General features: G+C 39.7%; 2 protein-coding genes across 2 annotated transcripts in view; one reads left to right on the top strand and one right to left on the bottom strand.

Annotated features, from left to right (window-relative positions):
- LOC135094276 (sodium-dependent high-affinity dicarboxylate transporter 3-like) overlaps positions 1–20,087 on the top strand; it is a 54,937-nt gene that overhangs the window by 3,905 nt on the left and 30,945 nt on the right. The gene's annotated exons all lie outside the window — the stretch shown is intronic.
- Positions 9,604–16,980, bottom strand: LOC135094310 (uncharacterized). Its single transcript, XM_063994307.1, has 6 exons — positions 16,937–16,980; positions 16,597–16,699; positions 16,306–16,488; positions 13,898–13,926; positions 13,032–13,393; positions 9,604–9,737 (listed from the first exon to the last, which is right to left on the bottom strand). Exons 1-6 carry the CDS (start codon positions 16,978–16,980, stop codon positions 9,604–9,606), a joined length of 855 nt encoding a protein of 284 aa, XP_063850377.1.

Raw genomic sequence — 20,087 nt, 5'->3', positions numbered from 1 at the left:
TAAAGTTTTTCTTCATTAACTAATGCAGCATTTGGGGGCTTAGATATAGTTTTCAATCAGTGGAACACTACCTTTCCTCCACTAAACCTTATTTTTCTTTTCTTTACCGAAACACGGGTGTCTGAGGCAATTGACAAACCCTTTCTCTATTTTCTCCTGTTTTTTTTTTTCTTCTATCCTCAGTTTCAATACAGAGCTGAATGTTGCATCTGTGCGGCAAGGACATAATTTCCTCTAGTTCCTACGCTCTTGAATCTTTCGAATTTTCTACCATATTGCTATAAGTGCACAGTATCTTTCAAACAAAATGTATTTGCGCTTTATTCCTCTCCCCTAACTCCTCTAACTGTAAAAAAAATAAATAAATAAATAAAATAAATAAATAAATACAAAAAATAAATGAATAGAATAAATAAATAAATATATAAAATTAAATCTTTGACTATTTAACTTCCAAAATGCGGCACATCCTGACTTCAACTTCGCGGAGGTCTCCATTTTTAAACACTTCAATGTTTACCACCAGCTTCGTCTTTCCTCACCTTTTCCTGACCAACATGGTGAACTAGACTTTAAGTTTGCTTTTTTCCAGGACCTAGAGCAGCTGGTGCAACACCCTAATTGCACTCCTAACTTTATTGGAGATACGTTACATTTTTTACCTTTCCTAACCCCGTTCTGCTCATGCTGTCACTTTGCTTTTTTTTTCGCTGGGTCCCTCCAATTACAACCTGATATATGTATCTTGTTCTATCGCTCCAATTCCTCCTCAAGATCCTCTAAAGTGGAGGTGCCTCTGGCGTTTTGCCTCTGTTAATTGGGGGAAATAGGAAGCTATTATTCTCCAAAACTTTTGTTTAACTTAGCTTGTTCTCCTGCTATACATGATAGAGAGGTGAAAGTTCTCTGAATCTCATGCATTTTATATTTACCCGGAATCATGCCAAATCTGTTCCTCAACTAGCAAGAAAAAAATAATAAAATAAATAAATAAAAATAAATAAATAAATAAAATTTCATGAATAGAAAAGCTTTCCATATATAACTCCTCGTGACTTCTAGCACTTCGCCAAAAAGATATCTTCGATAACTTTGCTTTTTCATCTTTCCATCCTTTATTTCAACCTGATGGCACCACTACCATCTCATCTATCTCTAAAGTTGAACTCTTCGCTCAAACCTTTAATAAAAAGTCCTCATTGGATAATTCAGGGTTTGTTCTTTCCTCTCGTTCACCCCCGAATATTTCATACTACCCAGTAAGATCCTTTGCAATTATGTCTTTCACGCCCTGGAAGCTTCACATTTCATTTCTAGCTAATACAGCTTATATGAAGTTAGGTGTTCTGAGTCTTCTCCGGCAATTTTTCTCACCCCCTCCCCCTCAGCTGTTGACTATACAGGGGCATTATCTACCCATATATGGAGTATGCTTCACATGTATGGGAGTTATCACTCATATCGATATTTTAGTCAGGGTAGAATCAAAAGCTTTTCGTTTTATAAATTTCTTTCCTCTAACTGACTGTTATCAGCCTCTTTCTCATCACGGCAATGTTGCATTTCTTGCTATTTTCTACCGCTTTTTTTTAACACCAACTGCTCTTCTGATCTTGCTAACTGCATACCTCCCCTCTTCTCGCGGCCTCATTGCAAAAGGTTTCTTCTTTCTCTCATCCCTATTCTGTCCACCTCTTTCATGCAAGAGTTAACCAGTATTCTCAATCATTAATCCCTTTCTCTGGTAAACTCTGGAACAACTCTCTTCCTGCTTCTGTATTTCCTCCTTCCTAATATTTGAAATCTTTCAAGAGGGAAGGCCATTAAAAAGTGGTCCCTCATAATTCGAATGTTTGCTTACGACGGAGCTCAGAACTCTCCTTCAGAAACACATCCAGCCCAAACACGACCATTCAATACAGGACGACTTCATTTACACGAGAGTGGTTGATAAGATTAAAAGCTTTTGATTCCATCCTGTCGGTGGAGTGGTATGAGTAGCACTTCCCCATCCCGACCCCATAAATATAAAGCGTATTCCATATATGGAGGGACAAGGCCCCTCCATAGAACTAGCAGCTGTGGGGTGAGAAATATTGGCGGAGACAACTTCATGGAAGCTCTTTTAACTAGAGATAACATTTCAGGGTTCCAGTTTAAGTTACAAGTAAAGGACAGAGCGAGGATGTTCAGTGTAGAAGTAAAGGGCACTTGATTGTCATTGAAGTAGAGGATAGAGTTGTCCGGAAGGTTGTTTACCTCCCGAAGGGTTGGATGTCTATGAAATAACGTGTTAAAGTACAGGGTGGTATCATCAGCGTTGGAGTGGATAAAACAGGAAGTTTGATTTAGAACATCATTGATAAATAATAGGAAAAGAATAGGTGATAGGATAGAATCCTGCTGAACACCACTGTTAATAGATTTAGGAAAAGAATAGTGACAGTCTATCACAGTAGCAAACAGAACGATCAGAAAGGAAACTTGAGATGAAATTAGAGAGAAAAGGATAGAAGTCGTAGGAGGGTAGTTTGAAAATTAAAGCTTTGTAGCAGACTCTATCAAAAGCTTCTAATATGTCTAAGGCACCGGCAAAAGTTTCATCAAAATATTTAAAAGAGGACGACCAAGACTCAGTAAAGAAATCCAGAAGATCACCAGTAGAACATCCTTGAGGGAACCCATACTAGCGAACAGATGGAAGGCTGTGAAGTGATAGATATTGAAGAATCTTCCTCTTGAGGATAGATTAAAAAACTTTACATAGAAAACTAAAGCAATAGGACGGTAATTTGAGGTATTAGAACGGTCACCCTTTTTAGAAACAGGCTGAATGTAGGCAAGCTTCCAGCAAGAAAGAAAAGTAGATGTTGAGTGAGTTGAGAGTTTAACTAGGCAAAGTGCAAAGACGGAGGCAATACGGAACAATACGAGGGACTGCATCAGGTCCATAAGTTTTCCGATGGTTTAGGCCAGCTTGGGCATGGAAAACATCATATAAGGGATTTTGATGGGTATCATGAAGTAGTCAAAATATGGAAGAGAGGGAGAAACAAGCCCTGAATCATCCAAGGTTTGATCGAAGAGCTCAACTTTAGAAATAGATGAGATGGCAGTGGTGCCATCAAGTTGAAATAAACATGGGAAACATGATGAAGCAAAGTTATAGGAGACGTTTTTGGCTAGGTGGTTGCAAGATTTTCACTCTTTCTATTAATGAAGAAGTTTTGTGGGATCTTGTGGGCCACCTCTATATCATGTATAGCACGAGAACAGGCCATGTTTAACCAATATATGAAAAGTTTACGTCTAGAGAAAGAGTGAAGAATGTGCGCCTCCATGCCAGACACTATCACCTCTGATATGTGCTCAGCACACGGAGACGGGTCTCTGACACGGAAAATCAAAGGCACCTCCGCTTTGGGGGATCCTGAGAAGGGTTTGGAGCGATAGGACAAGATACGGATATGAGACTGATCTGAGAAGCTCAGCAGAAAAGAAACAGTATATGCGAAAGGATTAGAGGTTAGGAAAAGGTCAAGAGTGTTGGGTGTATCTGCAAACCAGATAATGAGTAGGGTGTTGCACCAGTTCCTCTAGGTCATGGAAGATAGTAAGTTGAAGGCTAGTTCACCAGGATGATCAGTGAAGGGAAAGGAAAGCCAAAGCTGTTAGTGAGCACTGAACTCTTGAAGAATGGAGATTTCCGCAATCGTGAAGAGAGTCACAATGTGTTCCACTTTGGAAGTTAAGTAGTTAAAGAATTTCTTATAGTCAGAGGAGTTAGGTGAGAGGTATAAAGCACAGATAAATTTAGTTTGAGAGTGACTCTGTAGTTGTAGCCAGATGGTGGAAAACACGGAAAATTCAAGCATGTGGGCACGAGAGCAAGCTAAAAAGTTGCTCACATAGATGCAACATCCAGCTTTGGATTGAAAATGAGGATAGAGAAAGGAGGGAACAGGAAAGGGGCTACTGTCAGTTGCCTCAAACACCTGTGTTTCAGTAAGGAAAAGATGAGGTTTAGTAGAAGAGAGGTGGCGTTCTACAGATTGAAAATTAGATCTAAGACCGTGAATGTTGTAAACGTTACTGAAGAAAAAGTTGATGGGGTGTCAAGACACTTAGGGTCGATACCAAAAGAGCAGTCTGACCTGGGTACATCTGTGGTCTACTTGGCAGATAGGGACTACGAGGCTGGTGTAGAAGTCGCCATATTGATTTTAAATTTTGAGTGAAGTGTGTGTGTGTGAAATTAGGTACATGTAGTTTTCTGTGAAGGAGGAGAGTTTCGTTTTTAGAGAGCAGGCTTTAACTGCCCCATTATGCTGTGAGACACAAAGGGAAACGTTCAGTGAGGTCACAGCTGAGTTTAATGATAACTTCACAGCACCCCATGATGCAGTGCTTAAGATCTCACTGAGAGTAATTATACACCATGTAACAAAATTTTAAGTTGTTTTTTGTCTTTGGTCAGTAAATATCGTTTCCTAAATGGTTTCACCTTGAAATCAAAGGAAATGACAATTATTTTCTTTAAACTTTTTTTTTTCTGATCTGGACAGCGATGTTTTGTAACTAACCTGCTATCATATATATGCAAACCTTATGTTTGCTTGCTAATGCTGTACCACACTGCTCTGAGCTCTCCGAACCCACTCCAACAAAAAGAGAGCAGCAGTTTTTAGAAAGGAAAAAAAAAAAAAAACAGTTGAGAAGATGAAGTCATTGATCCAGATTTCAAAGGCGCAACTGAGGAGAGAAACCTTTACTACCTCAACCAAAATGACGTCAACTGGCTGACTTGGTCTCAAAAAGTCCAGTGCTGACATCGAGACGATTTGTTAGATGAAAGTGTGAAAATATTAAGTCAAAGAAACCGTCACCAGAGTTTTTTTAAGATTTTTGTACTCGTTAAAATGACTTTTGTTTTTGCCATAATGTGACCGGTTTGTTTGAGGCAATTGGATTCGCCTGTAATCCCAACGAATGTCGCTTTTTCATCGATAGCTCATGTAGGAGCCTCAAATCAATGCTACTTCATAAAGGGAAAATGTATCCATCTCTTCCTCTCGCTCACTCTGTCCAGCTCAAATACAAATACAATAGTGTCATGATCTTGCTAGATGCCTTGAAATATGAAGAGTTCTTTTGGGAGGTTATCTGAGACTTCAGAATGATGCCCTTATTGATGGGTCTCCAAGTCGGCTTTACCAAGTTTTCTTGTTATTTTTGCCTTTGGGACAGCAGGAACATCGTGGCACACAACCACAAGAGGAACTGGCCACAGCGGACCGAGTTTAGTGTCTGGAAAAACAACGTCAAATGGGAGCCATTGTTGGACCCCAGAAAGGTACTGTTTCATCCACTGCACTTAAAATTGGGTCTTATGAAACAATTCGTCAGAGTATTAAATAAGAAGTCTGCAGCTTTCACATATCTTCAAGATATCTTGCCTACACTATCTGCGGCAAAAGTGGATGCCGATGTCTTCGTTGTTCCACAAATAGAGAGAGAAGTGGAGTGCAAGGAGTCAAAGGTCAAAGGTGGAACAGCTTTATCGCAGTGGTTCTTGGCTTCTTGGAGAATCACAAAGCTGAAAACTATGTGGAACTTATTGAGACATTGGTGAGAAACTATGGCAAGATGGGATGCAGGATGTCCCTCAAAATCCATATCCTTGACGCTCATCTTGATAAATTTAAGGATAACATGGGGACGTACTCCGAGCATCAGCGAGAGCGCTTCCACCAGGATATACTGAACTTTGAATGCCGCTATCAAGGGTCATATAGTGAAAACATGATGGGAGACTATCTTTGGGGGCTCATTTGTGAAAATAATTTACAGTATAAGCGTAAATCGCGGAAATTTACTCATTTCTAATGTTTCTAATGTAATCATAAATTTCATATCATTATCCTGGCTACAAGAAGCAAAGTTAGAAATAAATATCTGCGCTTTTTCATGTTTTCTATGCATAAGTAAATAGAAAATAATAGTTGTTATCTATGGACAAAAATCGTGTTACAGTGTTATCGCTTCGGCAAGCGTCTGCTGCCTCCTCTTCATGCTGCCAAGCGTCTAGAAAGTGGGATTGGAGTGCTCCCCGTGAGTAGCTGTGAAGCATGGTAAATGTGTATTGATTCGAGCTAAGGATTCAACATGGACCATGATGCTCCCGCACCACCTTGCCCTTGTAGTACCGGGGTCAGTAGAAGTTAATTTACATAGATTTTTCTTTTATTTTTTCTTTACTTAATAAGCACTACAAGACAGATTCTATAACGGTATTTACTTTACCTTACCTTACCTTGTAATTATTTACTTTGGTAGCACGTCAGAGTATTAAAAAATAGTTATTTGGGAGCGTTAACCTTATTTTCTTTACAGCCACTGATGTCTTTTCGGAGTATTGAATTTTTATGTGTAGTTTTATAACAAAAGAGGTGGGATGCAACTGGGAGAAAGGAGCGACTGCTCATCTTCTCACAAAACAAATTTATTCAGTTAATATTTCTCCATAATCAATTCACATTTTAATTCACATGAACTGAAGGAAACCTTACACACGTAACTAATTAACATGCATTTCCTGCCTTCTAAAAATCCACTTTAGAATGATCTCACCAGCTCACCAGGTCGAAAGTTTAAGTGAGGCAGTCAGAAGACTGACCGTCACTCCCTAAGCACAATTATGACATCTTTCATTTATGTCTTGATAATGTTCAACGGCTGACATAGATTTGGACAAATACCAATATGATCAACCTCACCTTTTATGGTTGTAAAGATTAATCTTTTTTTTTTCTTCTCTCTCCCTGAAAAAAAAAAAAAAAAAACATTTACTTACCGTTCTTTGAAATGTTACTGGTATTATGAATTTAGTCACGGAAGGAAGAACTACACCGAGCGTTCTCGGTGCGATCACTGCTGTGACCTTGATTCATACCCTACTCCAAAATGGGAGTCTGAACCTTATTATTTTTACTGCAAGGAAACTCACCGTTACGTTTTCGACAATGCAAGAGGTACCGTACCGTCTTGAGTATAACATTCTTCAGTTGGCTAATTCTCAGTTCATCAGTCTTGATAGTGCCAAGTGGGAAACTCTTTATAGATAGAAGATGGATGATGGGTCCTCCTCCCTTCATTCTAATTCTTGCAACTCCACATCTAATCCAGTTGTAGCAACTTCTCAACTTTCTCAATTAACAATTGCTTCCTTTCACTGTCTTGAGAATGCTGCTTCTGTTGCTACTGTCAGCAATAAATTTTCTGTATTGTCACATGTGACAGATAAGCTATCGAGTTCATCTTCAGCTATGACATTACAGATTTCTTCTACATGAGCTCATTTTGCAGAAGACCGTGCCCTCACGAATTCTCAAACAGCAAAACCTTCCAAAACACAACAAAACACAACAAAACACGATCTTCTGGGTCGCTTAACAGACATTCATCCTACCCTTCCGATGGTTTCTGTTGAACCATCACCTGTATGTTCTCTCGAGTCATCACACTCCACAGAGGAAATCACACAGACACATTCTTCAAAAAAGAAATATCCCAGAATACCTCCTCAATCTCACCAAAAATGTTGCTGAGGATCTGCTGAATCTCTTGACTTAAAAGACGTACACCCCAGAAAGATTCCTTTGGGAGTATCACATTCCCCTGAGCCGGATTTATAGACAAAAATATTCATCCACATCCACACATTTTGACAATATATCCTCGAAGACCGATACCAATCCGTCTGTTTTGAGCAATTATCCTGCTAATTTCTCTTCAGGCGTTTCAGAGATCGTGTGCTTGTTCCCATCACTACAGCAGGTATTGAATCTCAGGTTTCTGCTTTCACAAGCGCTACAGGACTAGGTAAGCCTCGCCACTCCAGTAAAGTACCTGTTCAGGCTGAGAAAGAGAAATTCCTTTCTAAGGCTTCTTCAAAACCCCCTCAAAGTACTACTGTTAAGGTTCCTCCAATGAAGTTTTTATGGTCTCCATGGTTGCCAGGAAGAGCTGAATCTTCTCTTGTCATATTTATCTCCAACGTGCGTATGTCTCCAAGAGACAATGGTGCTAGACTCAGTTACTCCCGCTCCTTCCGAATAGTGTGCATTTTATTCAGATTTTATTTTAGGGCAAGACCACCGCGGTGGCACTGCAATTCTGGTTCGCAATGACATATCTAACACTAATCTTAAAATGCAAACTCCACGACAGGCTGATGCAGTCAACATTTTCTTAATTAAACTGTCCGTAAACGAATGCAGTATTTATCTTACATTGGTGTTCCTATCAAGAGGGGTGACCTTAACCGCCTCATGCGAGATCTTGCCTCTCATCTTCTACTAAGAGATTTTAATTATCGCCACCTTCTGTGAGCTGACACGAGAATGAACCACAGAGGTGTTTCTCTTGCTTCTTTTATAAAGAATGAGGAGTTAGGAATATTAAATTCAAGGGATACAACACATTTTCATAGTCAAATTGATAATTTTACAGTCATTCATAATTCTCTCAGTTCTCTTAATGCTATTTTATATTTTAAATGCCAGATTTTACCAGATTTGTTTGGCAGCGACCACTCTCCTATATTATTAGAATCAGCAGGATCTGAATGAATGTCTCGCCGGTGGCGTCTAGATAAGGCTGATTGGCAGCATTTTACGGAACTCACTTTATCTGATCGTTCGCTGGCTAACTTTAATAGCTCTGACGAGGCTGCGACATATTTTAGTGGTATAATGTAATCTGCTGGTTTTCATTTCATTCCTAGGACATCTTGCCGTTTTCCCAAACGTCCAGTCCCTTGGTGGAGCAATGATTGTTCTGCTATTGTGCGGACGAAGCGAGCTGCCTTCTTTCGTCTTCGTCGACATTGTGGGGACCTTCGTGCATCAACAACTTCCGAAGGGAACGGAAGCAGGCTCGATAAATAATAAGAATGCACAGCGAACGTCTTAGAAGATTATATCTCCTCGATTACAGCAAAGAACCCCATGGTAAATCTTACCAATAGGGACTCATTCTGCATTCTATTCCCGCCCCTCTCTTGGAGGAGTAAGCTTGAGGACTTGTTGGGAAAGCGGTGTTTTAGGGTGACGAACACCAAATTAGGCCAAATTTAGGAAATCGTAAAATTCTAAAAAGAAAACCCCATTTTTGGGAGAAAAATCTAGAAGAATTCTCAACAAACAGGGAATATCATCCCACCCACACTAACTTAACATTACCTAACCTAATCTTACCAAATCATTACCTAAGCGAAACTAAACTAGCCAGGGCGGCCTGCCTTCCCTGGACCCCCTTAAGGACTCCAACCTAACTTAACCTTACATTACCTATTCTAACCTAACATAACTATTACCTAACCTAATCTAAATTAGCCAGGGGGCTTTGCCCTTCCTGGATGCCCCCATAAGGATCGTAACCTAACTTAATCTTACATTACCTAACCTAACCAAAGCTAACATTATCTAACCTAACGTAACCTAAAGTAGCCGGGGGGCTTCCCCTTTTGGATGCCCCCTTATGATACTACTCTAACTTAATATTACACCAGCACACCAAATAACAAAAATGATTTGGAAGTACTCACAAAATTAAGATAAACAGATCCCTGAGTTTCCCACTGTAGCGCAGGAAAAAGTTGAGTTGACACAAATCGCAATCCGTGCACCTGTCTGAAGTGGTAGTTCCATTGCTGCCTTTCATACCCTCGCGCAGATCTACAGGCGGATTAATTCCAAACTACACAGGCCATTTGAATCAGTGGCACTACTTGCAATATAAATGTGTTTCGTAGGACGAGGCAGTCGTAGGAGGAGGCAGTATACACCTACCGAAACGATAATTACTCCCATTGAGGTCTAAAGCACTGTTCAGGGGGTGTTGTGAACTTATCATTAAACCCAGCTGTCAAATCACTGAACGTTTCCCTTTGTGTCTCACAACACAAGGGGGCAGTCACAGCCTGCCCTCTAAAGACAACTCTCTTCTTCCTCACAAAACTACAAGCACCTAATAACACACACACACACACACACACACTCTTCACTCAAAAATTTCAAAATTATCATGGCGACTCCTACACCAGCCTCGTAGTCCCCATCTGGAGAGGGAACCATAAATGTCTCCAGGTCGGATTGCCTTTCTGTCAACGACCCTAAGTGTCTTGACACCCCCCTCAACTTTTTCTTCATTAACTTCTGCAATATTCGCGGTCTAAGATCTAATTTTCAATCTGTAGAACACCACCTCTCCTCTTCTAAACCTCATCTTCTTTTCCTCACTGAAACTCAGGTGTCTGAGGCAACTGACAGTAGCCCCTTTTCTGTTCCCTCCTACTTTCTCTATCCTCATTTTCGATCCAAAGCTGGATGCTGCGTTTATGTGCGCAATGACTTAACCTGCTCTCGTGTCCACGCTCTTAAATCTTCCAAGTTTTCCACCATCTGGCTACGACTACAGAGTCACTCTCATACTAAATTTATCTGTGCTGTATACCTCTCACCTAACTCCTCTGACTATAAGAAATTCTTTGACTACTTAACTTCCAAAGTGGAGCACATTCTGACCCTCTTCCCTTTCGCAGAGATCTCCATTCTTGGAGACTTCAATGTTCACCACCAGCTTTGTCTTTCCTCTCCCTTCACTGACCATCCTGGAGAACTAGCCTACAACTTTGCTATCCTCCATGACCTAGAGGAATTGGTGCAACACCCTACTCGTATTCCTGACAGTCTTGGAGATACGTCCAACATTCTTGACCTTTTCCTGACCTCTAATCCTTCTGCTTATGCTGTCACCCTTTCTTCTCCATTGGGCTCCTCCGATCACAATCTCACATCTTTATCTTGTCCTATTGCTCCAATCCCTCCTCAGGATCCCCCTAAGCGAAGGTGCCTCTGGCGTTTTCCCTCTGCTAGTTGGGGGACCTGTGGAGGTATTTTGCTGATTTTCCTTGGAATGACTACTGCTTCCGTGTCAGAGACCCGTCTTTGTGTGCTGAGCGCATAACAGAGGTGATATTGTCTGGCATGGAGACGTACATTCCTCACTCTTTTTCTCCACCTAAATCTTCCAAACTTTGGTTTAACACAGCTTATTCTCGTGCTATACATGATAGAGGTAACATGATAGAGGTAAAAGATACTTAAGCCTTCCATCACCAGAATCTCATGCACTTTATATTTCTGCCCGGAACCATGCCAAGTCTGTTCTCCAACTAGCCAAAAACTCCTTCCTTAACAGAAACTATCAAAACCTTTCAAGATCTAACTCCCCTCGTGACTTCTTCCTTCCCTCCTTTATTTCAACCAGATGGCACCACTGCTATCACATCTATTTCTAAAGCTGAACTCTTCGCTCAAACCTTTGCTAAAAACTCTACCTTGGACGATTCTTGGCTTGTTCCTCCTCCTCCTCTACCCTCTGACTACTTCATCCTACCTATTAAAATTCTTCGCAATTATGTTTTCCATGCCCTTGCTGGCCTAAACCCTCGGAGGGCTTATGGACGTGATGGGGTCCCTCCTATTGTTCTCCAAAACTGTGCCTTCGTGCTTGCACCTTGCCTAGTCAAACTTTTTCAGTTCTGTCTGTCAACATCTACCTTTTCTTCTTGCTGGAAGTTTGCCTATATTCAGCCTGTTCCTAAGACTACACTCCTACGGCTTCTATCCTTCTCTCTGTAACTTCATCTCAAGTTTCCTTTCTGACCGTTCTATTGCTGCTGTAGTAGACGGTCATTGTTCTTCTCCTAAATCTATTAACAGTGGTGTTCCTCAGGGTTCTGTCCTGTCACCCACTCTCTTCTTTTTATTCATTAATGATCTTCTAAACCAAACTTCTTGTCCTATCCACTCCTATGCTGATGATACCATCCTGCACTTTTTCACGGCTTTTCATAGACGTCCAACCCTTCAGGAGGTAAACATTTCACGCAAAGAAGCCACAGAACGCTTGACTTCTGATCTTTCTAAAATTTCTGATTGGGGCAGAGCAAACTTGGTATTGTTCAATGCCTCAAAAGCTCAATTGCTCCATCTATCAAGTCGACACAAACTTCCAGACAACTATCCCCTCTTCCTCAATGACACTCAACTGTCCCCCTCTTTTACACTGAACATCCTTGGTCTGTCCTTTACTTATAATCTGAACTGGAAACTTCACATCTCATCTCTTGCTAAAACAGCTTCTATGAAGTTAGGTGTTCTGAGACGTCTATGCCAGTTTTTCTCACTTCCGCAAGTGAAGGCCTTATCCGTCCATGTATTGAGTATGCTTCACATGTATATATATATATATATATATATATATATATATATATATATATATATATATATATATATATATATATATATATATATATATATATATATATATATATATATATATATATATACATGTGTCCATGTATTGAGTATGCTTCACATGTATATATATATATATATATATATATATATATATATATATATATATATATATATATATATATATATATATATATATATATATATATATATATATATATATATATATATATATATATATATATATATATATATATATATATATATATATATATATATATATATATGTTACGGCCATTTTGGAAAATTGGTCGTTTTACAAAATTGCCGGTCATTATGCAAAAAGACCAAATTCGTGGTCACATTGCAAAATGACCTAAATTTCTCAACATTTTGCAAAACGACCAAAATTTTGGTCAGTTTACAAAATTATCGTTGGTCAGTTTGCAAAACGACCAAGATTTTGGTCAGTTTACAAAATTATCGTTGGTCAGTTTACAAAATGTCCATACAGCAAGCAGGCAGATGAAAAAAAAAGCGAGGGAATGATAAAACGTAGTGAACATAACTAATTTTATTGTGTGTCGACCTTGTTGGAGCAAGAGGCACTGCATTTGCATCTGCTGTTGCATAATACAGAGTTTTTTAAACACTTGCAGCGTCTGGTCATACATGACTTAGTGCAAGAGCATTTAGCGAATCCCTGACCTTGTCCCATTGATTCTGCAATTGCTACTTCCCGCAGACTTACTTCCCGCTCCTGTACAACATCATCAAGAGAAAGGAATTTTTCTAGACATGGAGTAAATTGGTTGCGAGTGTACACTTGTTTAAGCAGGCCGTGTTTTGTACCAAGCTTATATGTGCCATTGTCCAATGCCTGAAAAACAACTGCCTTCACATTAGGAAACTCTGCACGTCCGCGGTCAACTAATGGAACAGGAACCATCACAGTTTCCCCTACCTTGGCTGGTTGAAATCTCTTCACAGAATTATCGATCATTTTTTGGGCTTGTTTCTGTTGTTCTATGTTGGACTTCATTTGTTCAGTATGAATACTCTGACTCCGACTGCAGATGGAACAAAGCACAGACTCATCAGCATCGTTATTCCTCATAGAACACGGAGTATTAGATACTGTTTATTTTGTAAACTGACCAAAATCTTGGTCGTTTTGCAAAATGTTGAGAAATTTAGGTCATTTTGCAATGTGACCACGAATTTGGTCTTTTTGCATAATGACCGGCAATTTTGTAAAACGACCAATTTTCCAAAATGGCCGTAACATATATATATATATATATATATATATATATATATATATATATATATATATATATATATATATATATATATATATATATATATATATATATATATATATATATATATATATATATATACGAGTATATATATATTTTTTTTTTTTAGGAGGGGCACCGGCCAAGGGCAACAAAAATACAAATAAAACAAAGAAAAAAGGCTCGCTGAGGTGCCGGTCTCTGAACAAAGTCGAAAACATTTATTCCCCCACAAGAAAGGAAGCGTCCCAGGGTTCCTCCGTTCTAACCCACTCCTTAATATTTTCCACAATGGAACTGATCTGTTTCTGGGAGGTTGTTTCAGCACCCACACCCAAAAACTCGCAACAGTTTTTTTTTGAAAACTTCATAGTGTGGCCAAGATTCCGAAGCAAAAAAAAAAATGCGCTCTGCATCATTTTGAAGGCCCTACCCCGTCCCCGTGCTGAGCGAGACCTTACAATGGCAATTTTGTCTCCACTGCCTTCTAGTATTGTCGAGTGATTCCGAATCATGTACTGAATATGAATCTAAGAAGTTTTCAGCCGCGTCGATAGAGTCAGAAGACACAGGACTAGGTAGATCACTAATATCCGTATAGTCCCTGGTTCGGATTTCATTCTCGAGTTACTGTACGATTTTAACCTCTTCAGCTATGATTTATTTTTCATAGAGTTCCGGGGGATTTACACAGGTCGACCTCATTTTTTTTCTTTCAATTTTCTTTAATTCTTCCTTTTTCTTTTTGGTGTATGTAAAATACTGAGAAAAATCTATAAATGTGTATTTTTTTGCTCCGTGAAGGCGTAATAATCCTTATCGCAGCAAAAAGAAATAGGGGAGGGGGGATTATATTTTCTGAGATAGATTATTGAAACATATCCCCTCCAGCAGGCAAGCGGCGCCTCACACCGTTGCGGTGTTCAGGGCGTGTGTGTCGGGAAGAAAGACCTTACTTGGGCGACTAGGAACGGCTGCCGCTCTGATTCACTTGTCACTCTCAGTGAGAATAATTACACAGAGCAGGAGGAGGAAAACACGATTTTTCTTATGTCCATATATTACACAACAATACAGAAGTCACCGTGCAATACAGTCACGACACACAAGCAGATACAGGGACGGTAGACACTCGCACCGTCACAGTCAGTCACACGCAAACTCTACTCGCAGGGACTGGACTCGCTTTCCCTTGTCTCCCTCACACGTCTTGTCACGTAGCGGCCTCAATACTCTCTCTCTGTCCCTCAGTGACACAGTGCGTCAAACCCTGCCTCCCATGTCATCACCTCTGCCAGGTGACACATAACTACACCTATTCTAGCTTGCAAGATATAAGTACGAGTCATGCAGATTATCAATACTGGTAAGGATAATTGCTACTGAAACTATACATGCACTCACACTCACAGAATTACAATTAAACGGTACCGTATAACAATTATCCCATGATTAGCTAACCCTCACACACATACACACACACACACACACACACACACACACACACACACACACACACACACACACGAATACAAAACCCTCATGACCCCAGGGCCACAGAGCTCAACCGATAAGCTTATGTCAGCTCTCCATACATTAGAGCGCCAGCCATTAAACAACGAGCCACACCGCCACTAAATCACCCACACGTGTACTCACACATGTACTCATATGTACTCACATATGTACTTATATGAGGCTACCTTATACACGTCATGCTCATGTGCTCGCCAGTAGGGTTTCTATATATAAGTGTTTAGAGCATTATTTATTTCAGCTATTCATAATACATCCATGCTCTCGCTGTATGCAAAAAAGAAGAAGGAAAAAATGACCGATAACAATTTTTTTTTTTTTGTTGTCGCGATTTTTTTTTCTATCGATCAATATTTTTTCTTAATTCATTAAACAAAAAATAGTACACTTTACTGTCCTAACCTTCCCAAGTAAAATGTTTTTTTGAATAAATAAGTAAAATAGTCAAGAAATAAGGAAGGAGTACTGAAAAAAAAAGAAGCATTTTAAATAGTAAACGAGTGTTTAAACCCACGAGTCCCGAAATTTTTTCAGGTTTCTAAGAGAACATTAAGGGAACTGAGAGAATTATGAATGACTGTAAAAAAAATGACTATGAAAATGTTTTGTATCTCTTAAATTTAATATCCCTAACTTCTCATTCTTAAAAAAAAAAAAAAAAAAAAAGAAACAAGTGAAACACATCTGTGGTTCATTGTGGTGTCAGATCACAGAGGGTGACGATAATTAAAATCTCGTGGTAGAAGATGAGAGGAAAGCTCTCCCATGAGGCGGTTAAGGTCGTCCCTCTCGATAAGAATACGAATGAAAGATAAAACAAATAAATACCCTGTACAGACGATTTAAGAAAATGTTGACTGCAACAACCTGTAGTGAAGTTTTCAATTCGAGATTAGTGTAAGGTATGTCGTTACGAACCAGATGAATGCCTGTTAAGTGTTTCAGAAGACATACAGTCAGTCTCCCATCATGTTTTTATTATACAACCCTTGGTAGCAGCGTTCAGAGTCCAGCATATCCTAGTGGAAGCGCTCGCCTTGCTTTTCGGAGTACGCACATATATTCACCTTAAATTTATCAAGATGAACGTCTAGAATATGTATTATGAGGGACATCCTGCAACCCATCTTGCCGTAGTTTCTCACCAAGGTCTCAACAAGTTCTACATAGTTTTCGGCTTTGTGATTCCCCAAGAAGCCAAAAACCACTGCGATAAAGCTGTTCCACGCTGCTTTCTTCATTCTAGTGAGCTTCTTGGGGAACTCCTTGCACTCCATGCCCCCTTTTTTTTGTGTGACTACACCGACATCCGCTTTTGCCGCAGACACCTTAAGGAAGAAATCTTGGAGATTCTTGAAAGCTGGAGACTCCTTATCTAGAGCTCTGACAAATTGTTTCGTAAGGCCCAGTTTTAAGTGCAGCGGAGGAAACAGTACCTTTCTGGGTTCCAGCAATGGCTCCCAATTGACGTTGTTCTTCCAAACACTAAACTCGGTCCACAATGGCCAGTCCCTCTTATGGTCGTGTGCCACGATGTCTCTGCTGTCCCAAAGGCAATGATAACATGGAAACTTGGAAAAGCCGCCTTGGAGACCCATCAAGAAGGGTATCATTTTGAAGTCTCCGATAGCCTACCAAGCGTACCCTTCATATTTCAAGGCATCTAGCAAGATCTTAACACAATTGTATTTTTCTTTGAGATGGATAGAGTGAGCGAGGGGAAGAGATAGTTACATGTTCCCGTTATGAAGCAGAGCTGATTTGCAGCTCCTGCACGAGCTCTCGATGAAGAAGCGCCACTTATTGGAGTTACAGGCCATTGCGATTGTCTCAAATACGAGTAGATCGGTCTCACTATGGCAAAAAAACAAAGGTCACGTTTACGAGTAGAAACGCTTGAAAAATGCTGGTGACGATTTTTTTTGACTTGGTGTTTTAACACTTTCATTGAAGCGTCTCGACACCCCCCTTAACTTTTTCTTTATTAACTTCTACAACATTTCCAGTCTTAGATCTAATTTTCAATCTGTAGAACACCACCTTTTCCCTATTGAACCTCATCTTCTCTTCCTTACTGAAGCACAGGTTTTTGAGGCAACTGACAGTAGCTCCTTTTCTGTTCCCTTCTACTTCCTCTATCCTCATTTTCAATCCAAAGCTGGATGTTGCGTCTATATGCGCAATGACTTAACCTGCTCTCGTACACACGCTCTTGAATCTTCCGAGTTTTACGCCATCTAGCTACAGCTAGATAGTCACCGTCAAACTAAATTAATCTGTGGTGTATAACTCTCACCTAGCTCCTCTGACTATAAAAAAAATCTTTGACTACTTAACTTTCAAAGTAGAGCACATTCTGACTTTCTTCCCTTTTTGCGGTGATTTCCATTCTTGAAGGCTTTAATGTTCACCACCAGCTTTGGCTTTCCTCTCCCTTCTCTAACCGTCCTGTTGAACTAGCCTTTAACTTTGCTATCCTTCACTAACTAAAGTAATTGGTGCATCACCAACTAGTAGTGGGGATACTCCGTGCTTGTTGGGATTTACTGATTTTGCTTGGAATGACAACTATTTTTGTGTCAGAGACCTGTATCTGTGAATTGAGTGAATAACAGAAATGATAGTGTCTAGCATGTAGGCGTACATTCTTCACTCTTTTTCTCGACCTAAACGCAGCCTGTTCTCGTGCTATACATAATAGAGATGTGGCACACAAAAGGTACTTAAGCCTTCCATCACCTGAATCTCATGCGCTTTATATTTCTGTCCGGAATCATGTCAAGTCTGTTTTCCAACTAGCCAAAAACTCTTTCATTAATAGAATATGTAAAAATCTTTGAAGGTCTAACTACCCTCATAACTTATAACACCTAGCCAAAAATATCTCCAATGCCTTTGCTTCTTCTTCTTTCCCTCTGTTATTTCAATCTGATGTCACTACTGCCATTTCATCTATTTCTAAAGCTGAACTCTTCGCTCAAACTTTTACTAAAAACTCTACAGTGGATGATTCAGGACATGTTCCTCACTCTCCTCCTCCCTTTGATTTCTACATGCTACCCATCAAAATCTTTCATAGTCATGTTTTCTATGCCCTCGTTGGCTAAAGCCTCTGAGGGCTTATGGAACTGATGGTGTCCCTCCTATAGTTCTCCAAAACTGTCCCTCCGTCCTTGAACCTTGCCTAGATAAACTTTTCTACTCCGTCTATCAATATGTACCTTTCCTTCTTGTTGGAAGTTTGCCTACATTCAGCCTGTTCCTAAAACAGGCGACCGTTCTAATCCCTCAAATTACAGTCCTATTTCTTTAATTTCCTGGCAATCTAAAGGTTTTAATCTATCTTCAACAGGAATATTGTTAAACATATATCAATTCACAACATTCCATCTGTTCGTCAGTATGGGTTCCGTCAAAGCTGCTCTACTGGTAATCTTCTGGGTTTCTTTACTGAGTTTTAATTATCCTATCTTAAAGGTTTTGGTGAAACTTTTGTTGATTCTTTAGACATATTAAAACATTTGATAGAGTTTAGCACAAAGCATTGATTTCCAAACTACCCTCCTATGGTTTCTATCCTTCTCTCTGTAATTTCATTTCAAGTTTCTTTTGTAACCGTTCTAATGATGCTGTAGTAGACGGTCACTGTTCTTCTAAATCTATTAACAGTGATGTTTCTTAGGGTTCTGTCCTTTCACCTACTCTCTTCCTATTATTCATCAATGATCTTCTAAACGAAACTTCTTGTCCTATCCACTCCTACGCTGATGATACCACACTGCATTTTTCCACGTCTTTTCATAGGCGTCCAACCCTTCAGGAAGTTTTTCATTGGAGTAGAGCAAAATTAGTATTGTTCAATGTCATAAAAATTGAATTCATGTATAAACTCAACACAATATTCCAGACAACTATCCCTCTTCTCCATTGACACTCAACTGTCCCTACACTGAACATCCTCAGTATGTCCTTTTCTTATAATCTAAACTGGAAATTTCATATATCATCACTAGCTAAAACATCTTATATGAATTTAGGTGTTTTGAGTCGTCTCTGCCAATTTTCTCACCCTACCCCCCACCAGCGTCAACCATCCATGTATAGAGTATGCTTTGCATGTATGAGGGGATTCTATTCATACCGCTATTTTAACTCCTCTCTTCTAACTGTCTGTCATCAGCTACTTTCTTATTGCCGCAACGTTGCATTTCTTACTATTTTCTACCACCAACTACTCTTCCGATCTTGCTAACTGCTTGCCTCCCTTCTTCCCACGTCCTCGCTGCGCAACACTTTCTTTTTTCTCTCAACACTATTCTCTCCGCCTCGCTAATGCAAGAGTTAACCACCAGAAATTCTTATCTCTCTGATAAACTCTGGAACACTCTGCCTGCTTCTGTATTTTCTCCTTCCTGTGACTTGAACTATTTCAAGAGAGAGATTTCAAGATACTTATCTTTCAGTTTTCGATGATTTTCTTGTCATCTCCTTTGGGGCTTGGACCTCAGTGGTATTTTTTCCCCTCTTTTTCTTGTTATCTTGGCCAGTGACCTTTTTATTAAAAAATAAATAAATAAATGAAATAAATAGATAAATAAATAAATAAATAAATAAAGTTACCTTGGCGTTCTCTTTAATAAGACACTAAACGATAAGATGTAGGGGCGTGGCGGACTTTTGGGGGCAGGTTCTTCAACATCAAAGACATTTGGACAATAGTCATTCTCGCAGTCAACTACATTTCTTGTTCGATTGATGTCAGCATTTGGTAAGCATAAGGGTGTCAAGACAAGACGCAATAGCTGACCTGCATGGTGTTTCAGAATGAGAAGTAGCAGCAAGGAGAGGTTGAACTCCAGCCTGCACGTGTAGCATCACCATTACGTGTAGATGGTGATATCTCGAAGGCCCAATCGACTCTTGAGGA

The sequence above is a fragment of the Scylla paramamosain genome, chromosome 45, assembly GCF_035594125.1.
Source record: "Scylla paramamosain isolate STU-SP2022 chromosome 45, ASM3559412v1, whole genome shotgun sequence".
NCBI classification, from domain to species: Eukaryota; Metazoa; Arthropoda; class Malacostraca; order Decapoda; family Portunidae; genus Scylla; species Scylla paramamosain.
This window is presented reverse-complemented; position numbering and strand designations above follow the sequence as displayed.

Bases quoted from the DNA above. Each gene is read 5' to 3' on its own strand.
- LOC135094310 (XM_063994307.1), bottom strand. From the start codon at position 16,980: ATGGCCTGTAACTCCAATAAGTGGCGCTTCTTCATCGAGAGCTC. The intron at 13,394-13,897 runs GTGGGTTAGAAC...TTCCATCTGCAG, and splicing joins ATTGTGGAAAATATTAAGGA to TCGGAGTCAGAGTATTCATA. The intron at 9,738-13,031 runs GTCAGGGATTCG...ATCCGCCTGTAG, and splicing joins TGCAGAATCAATGGGACAAG to ATCTGCGCGAGGGTATGAAA.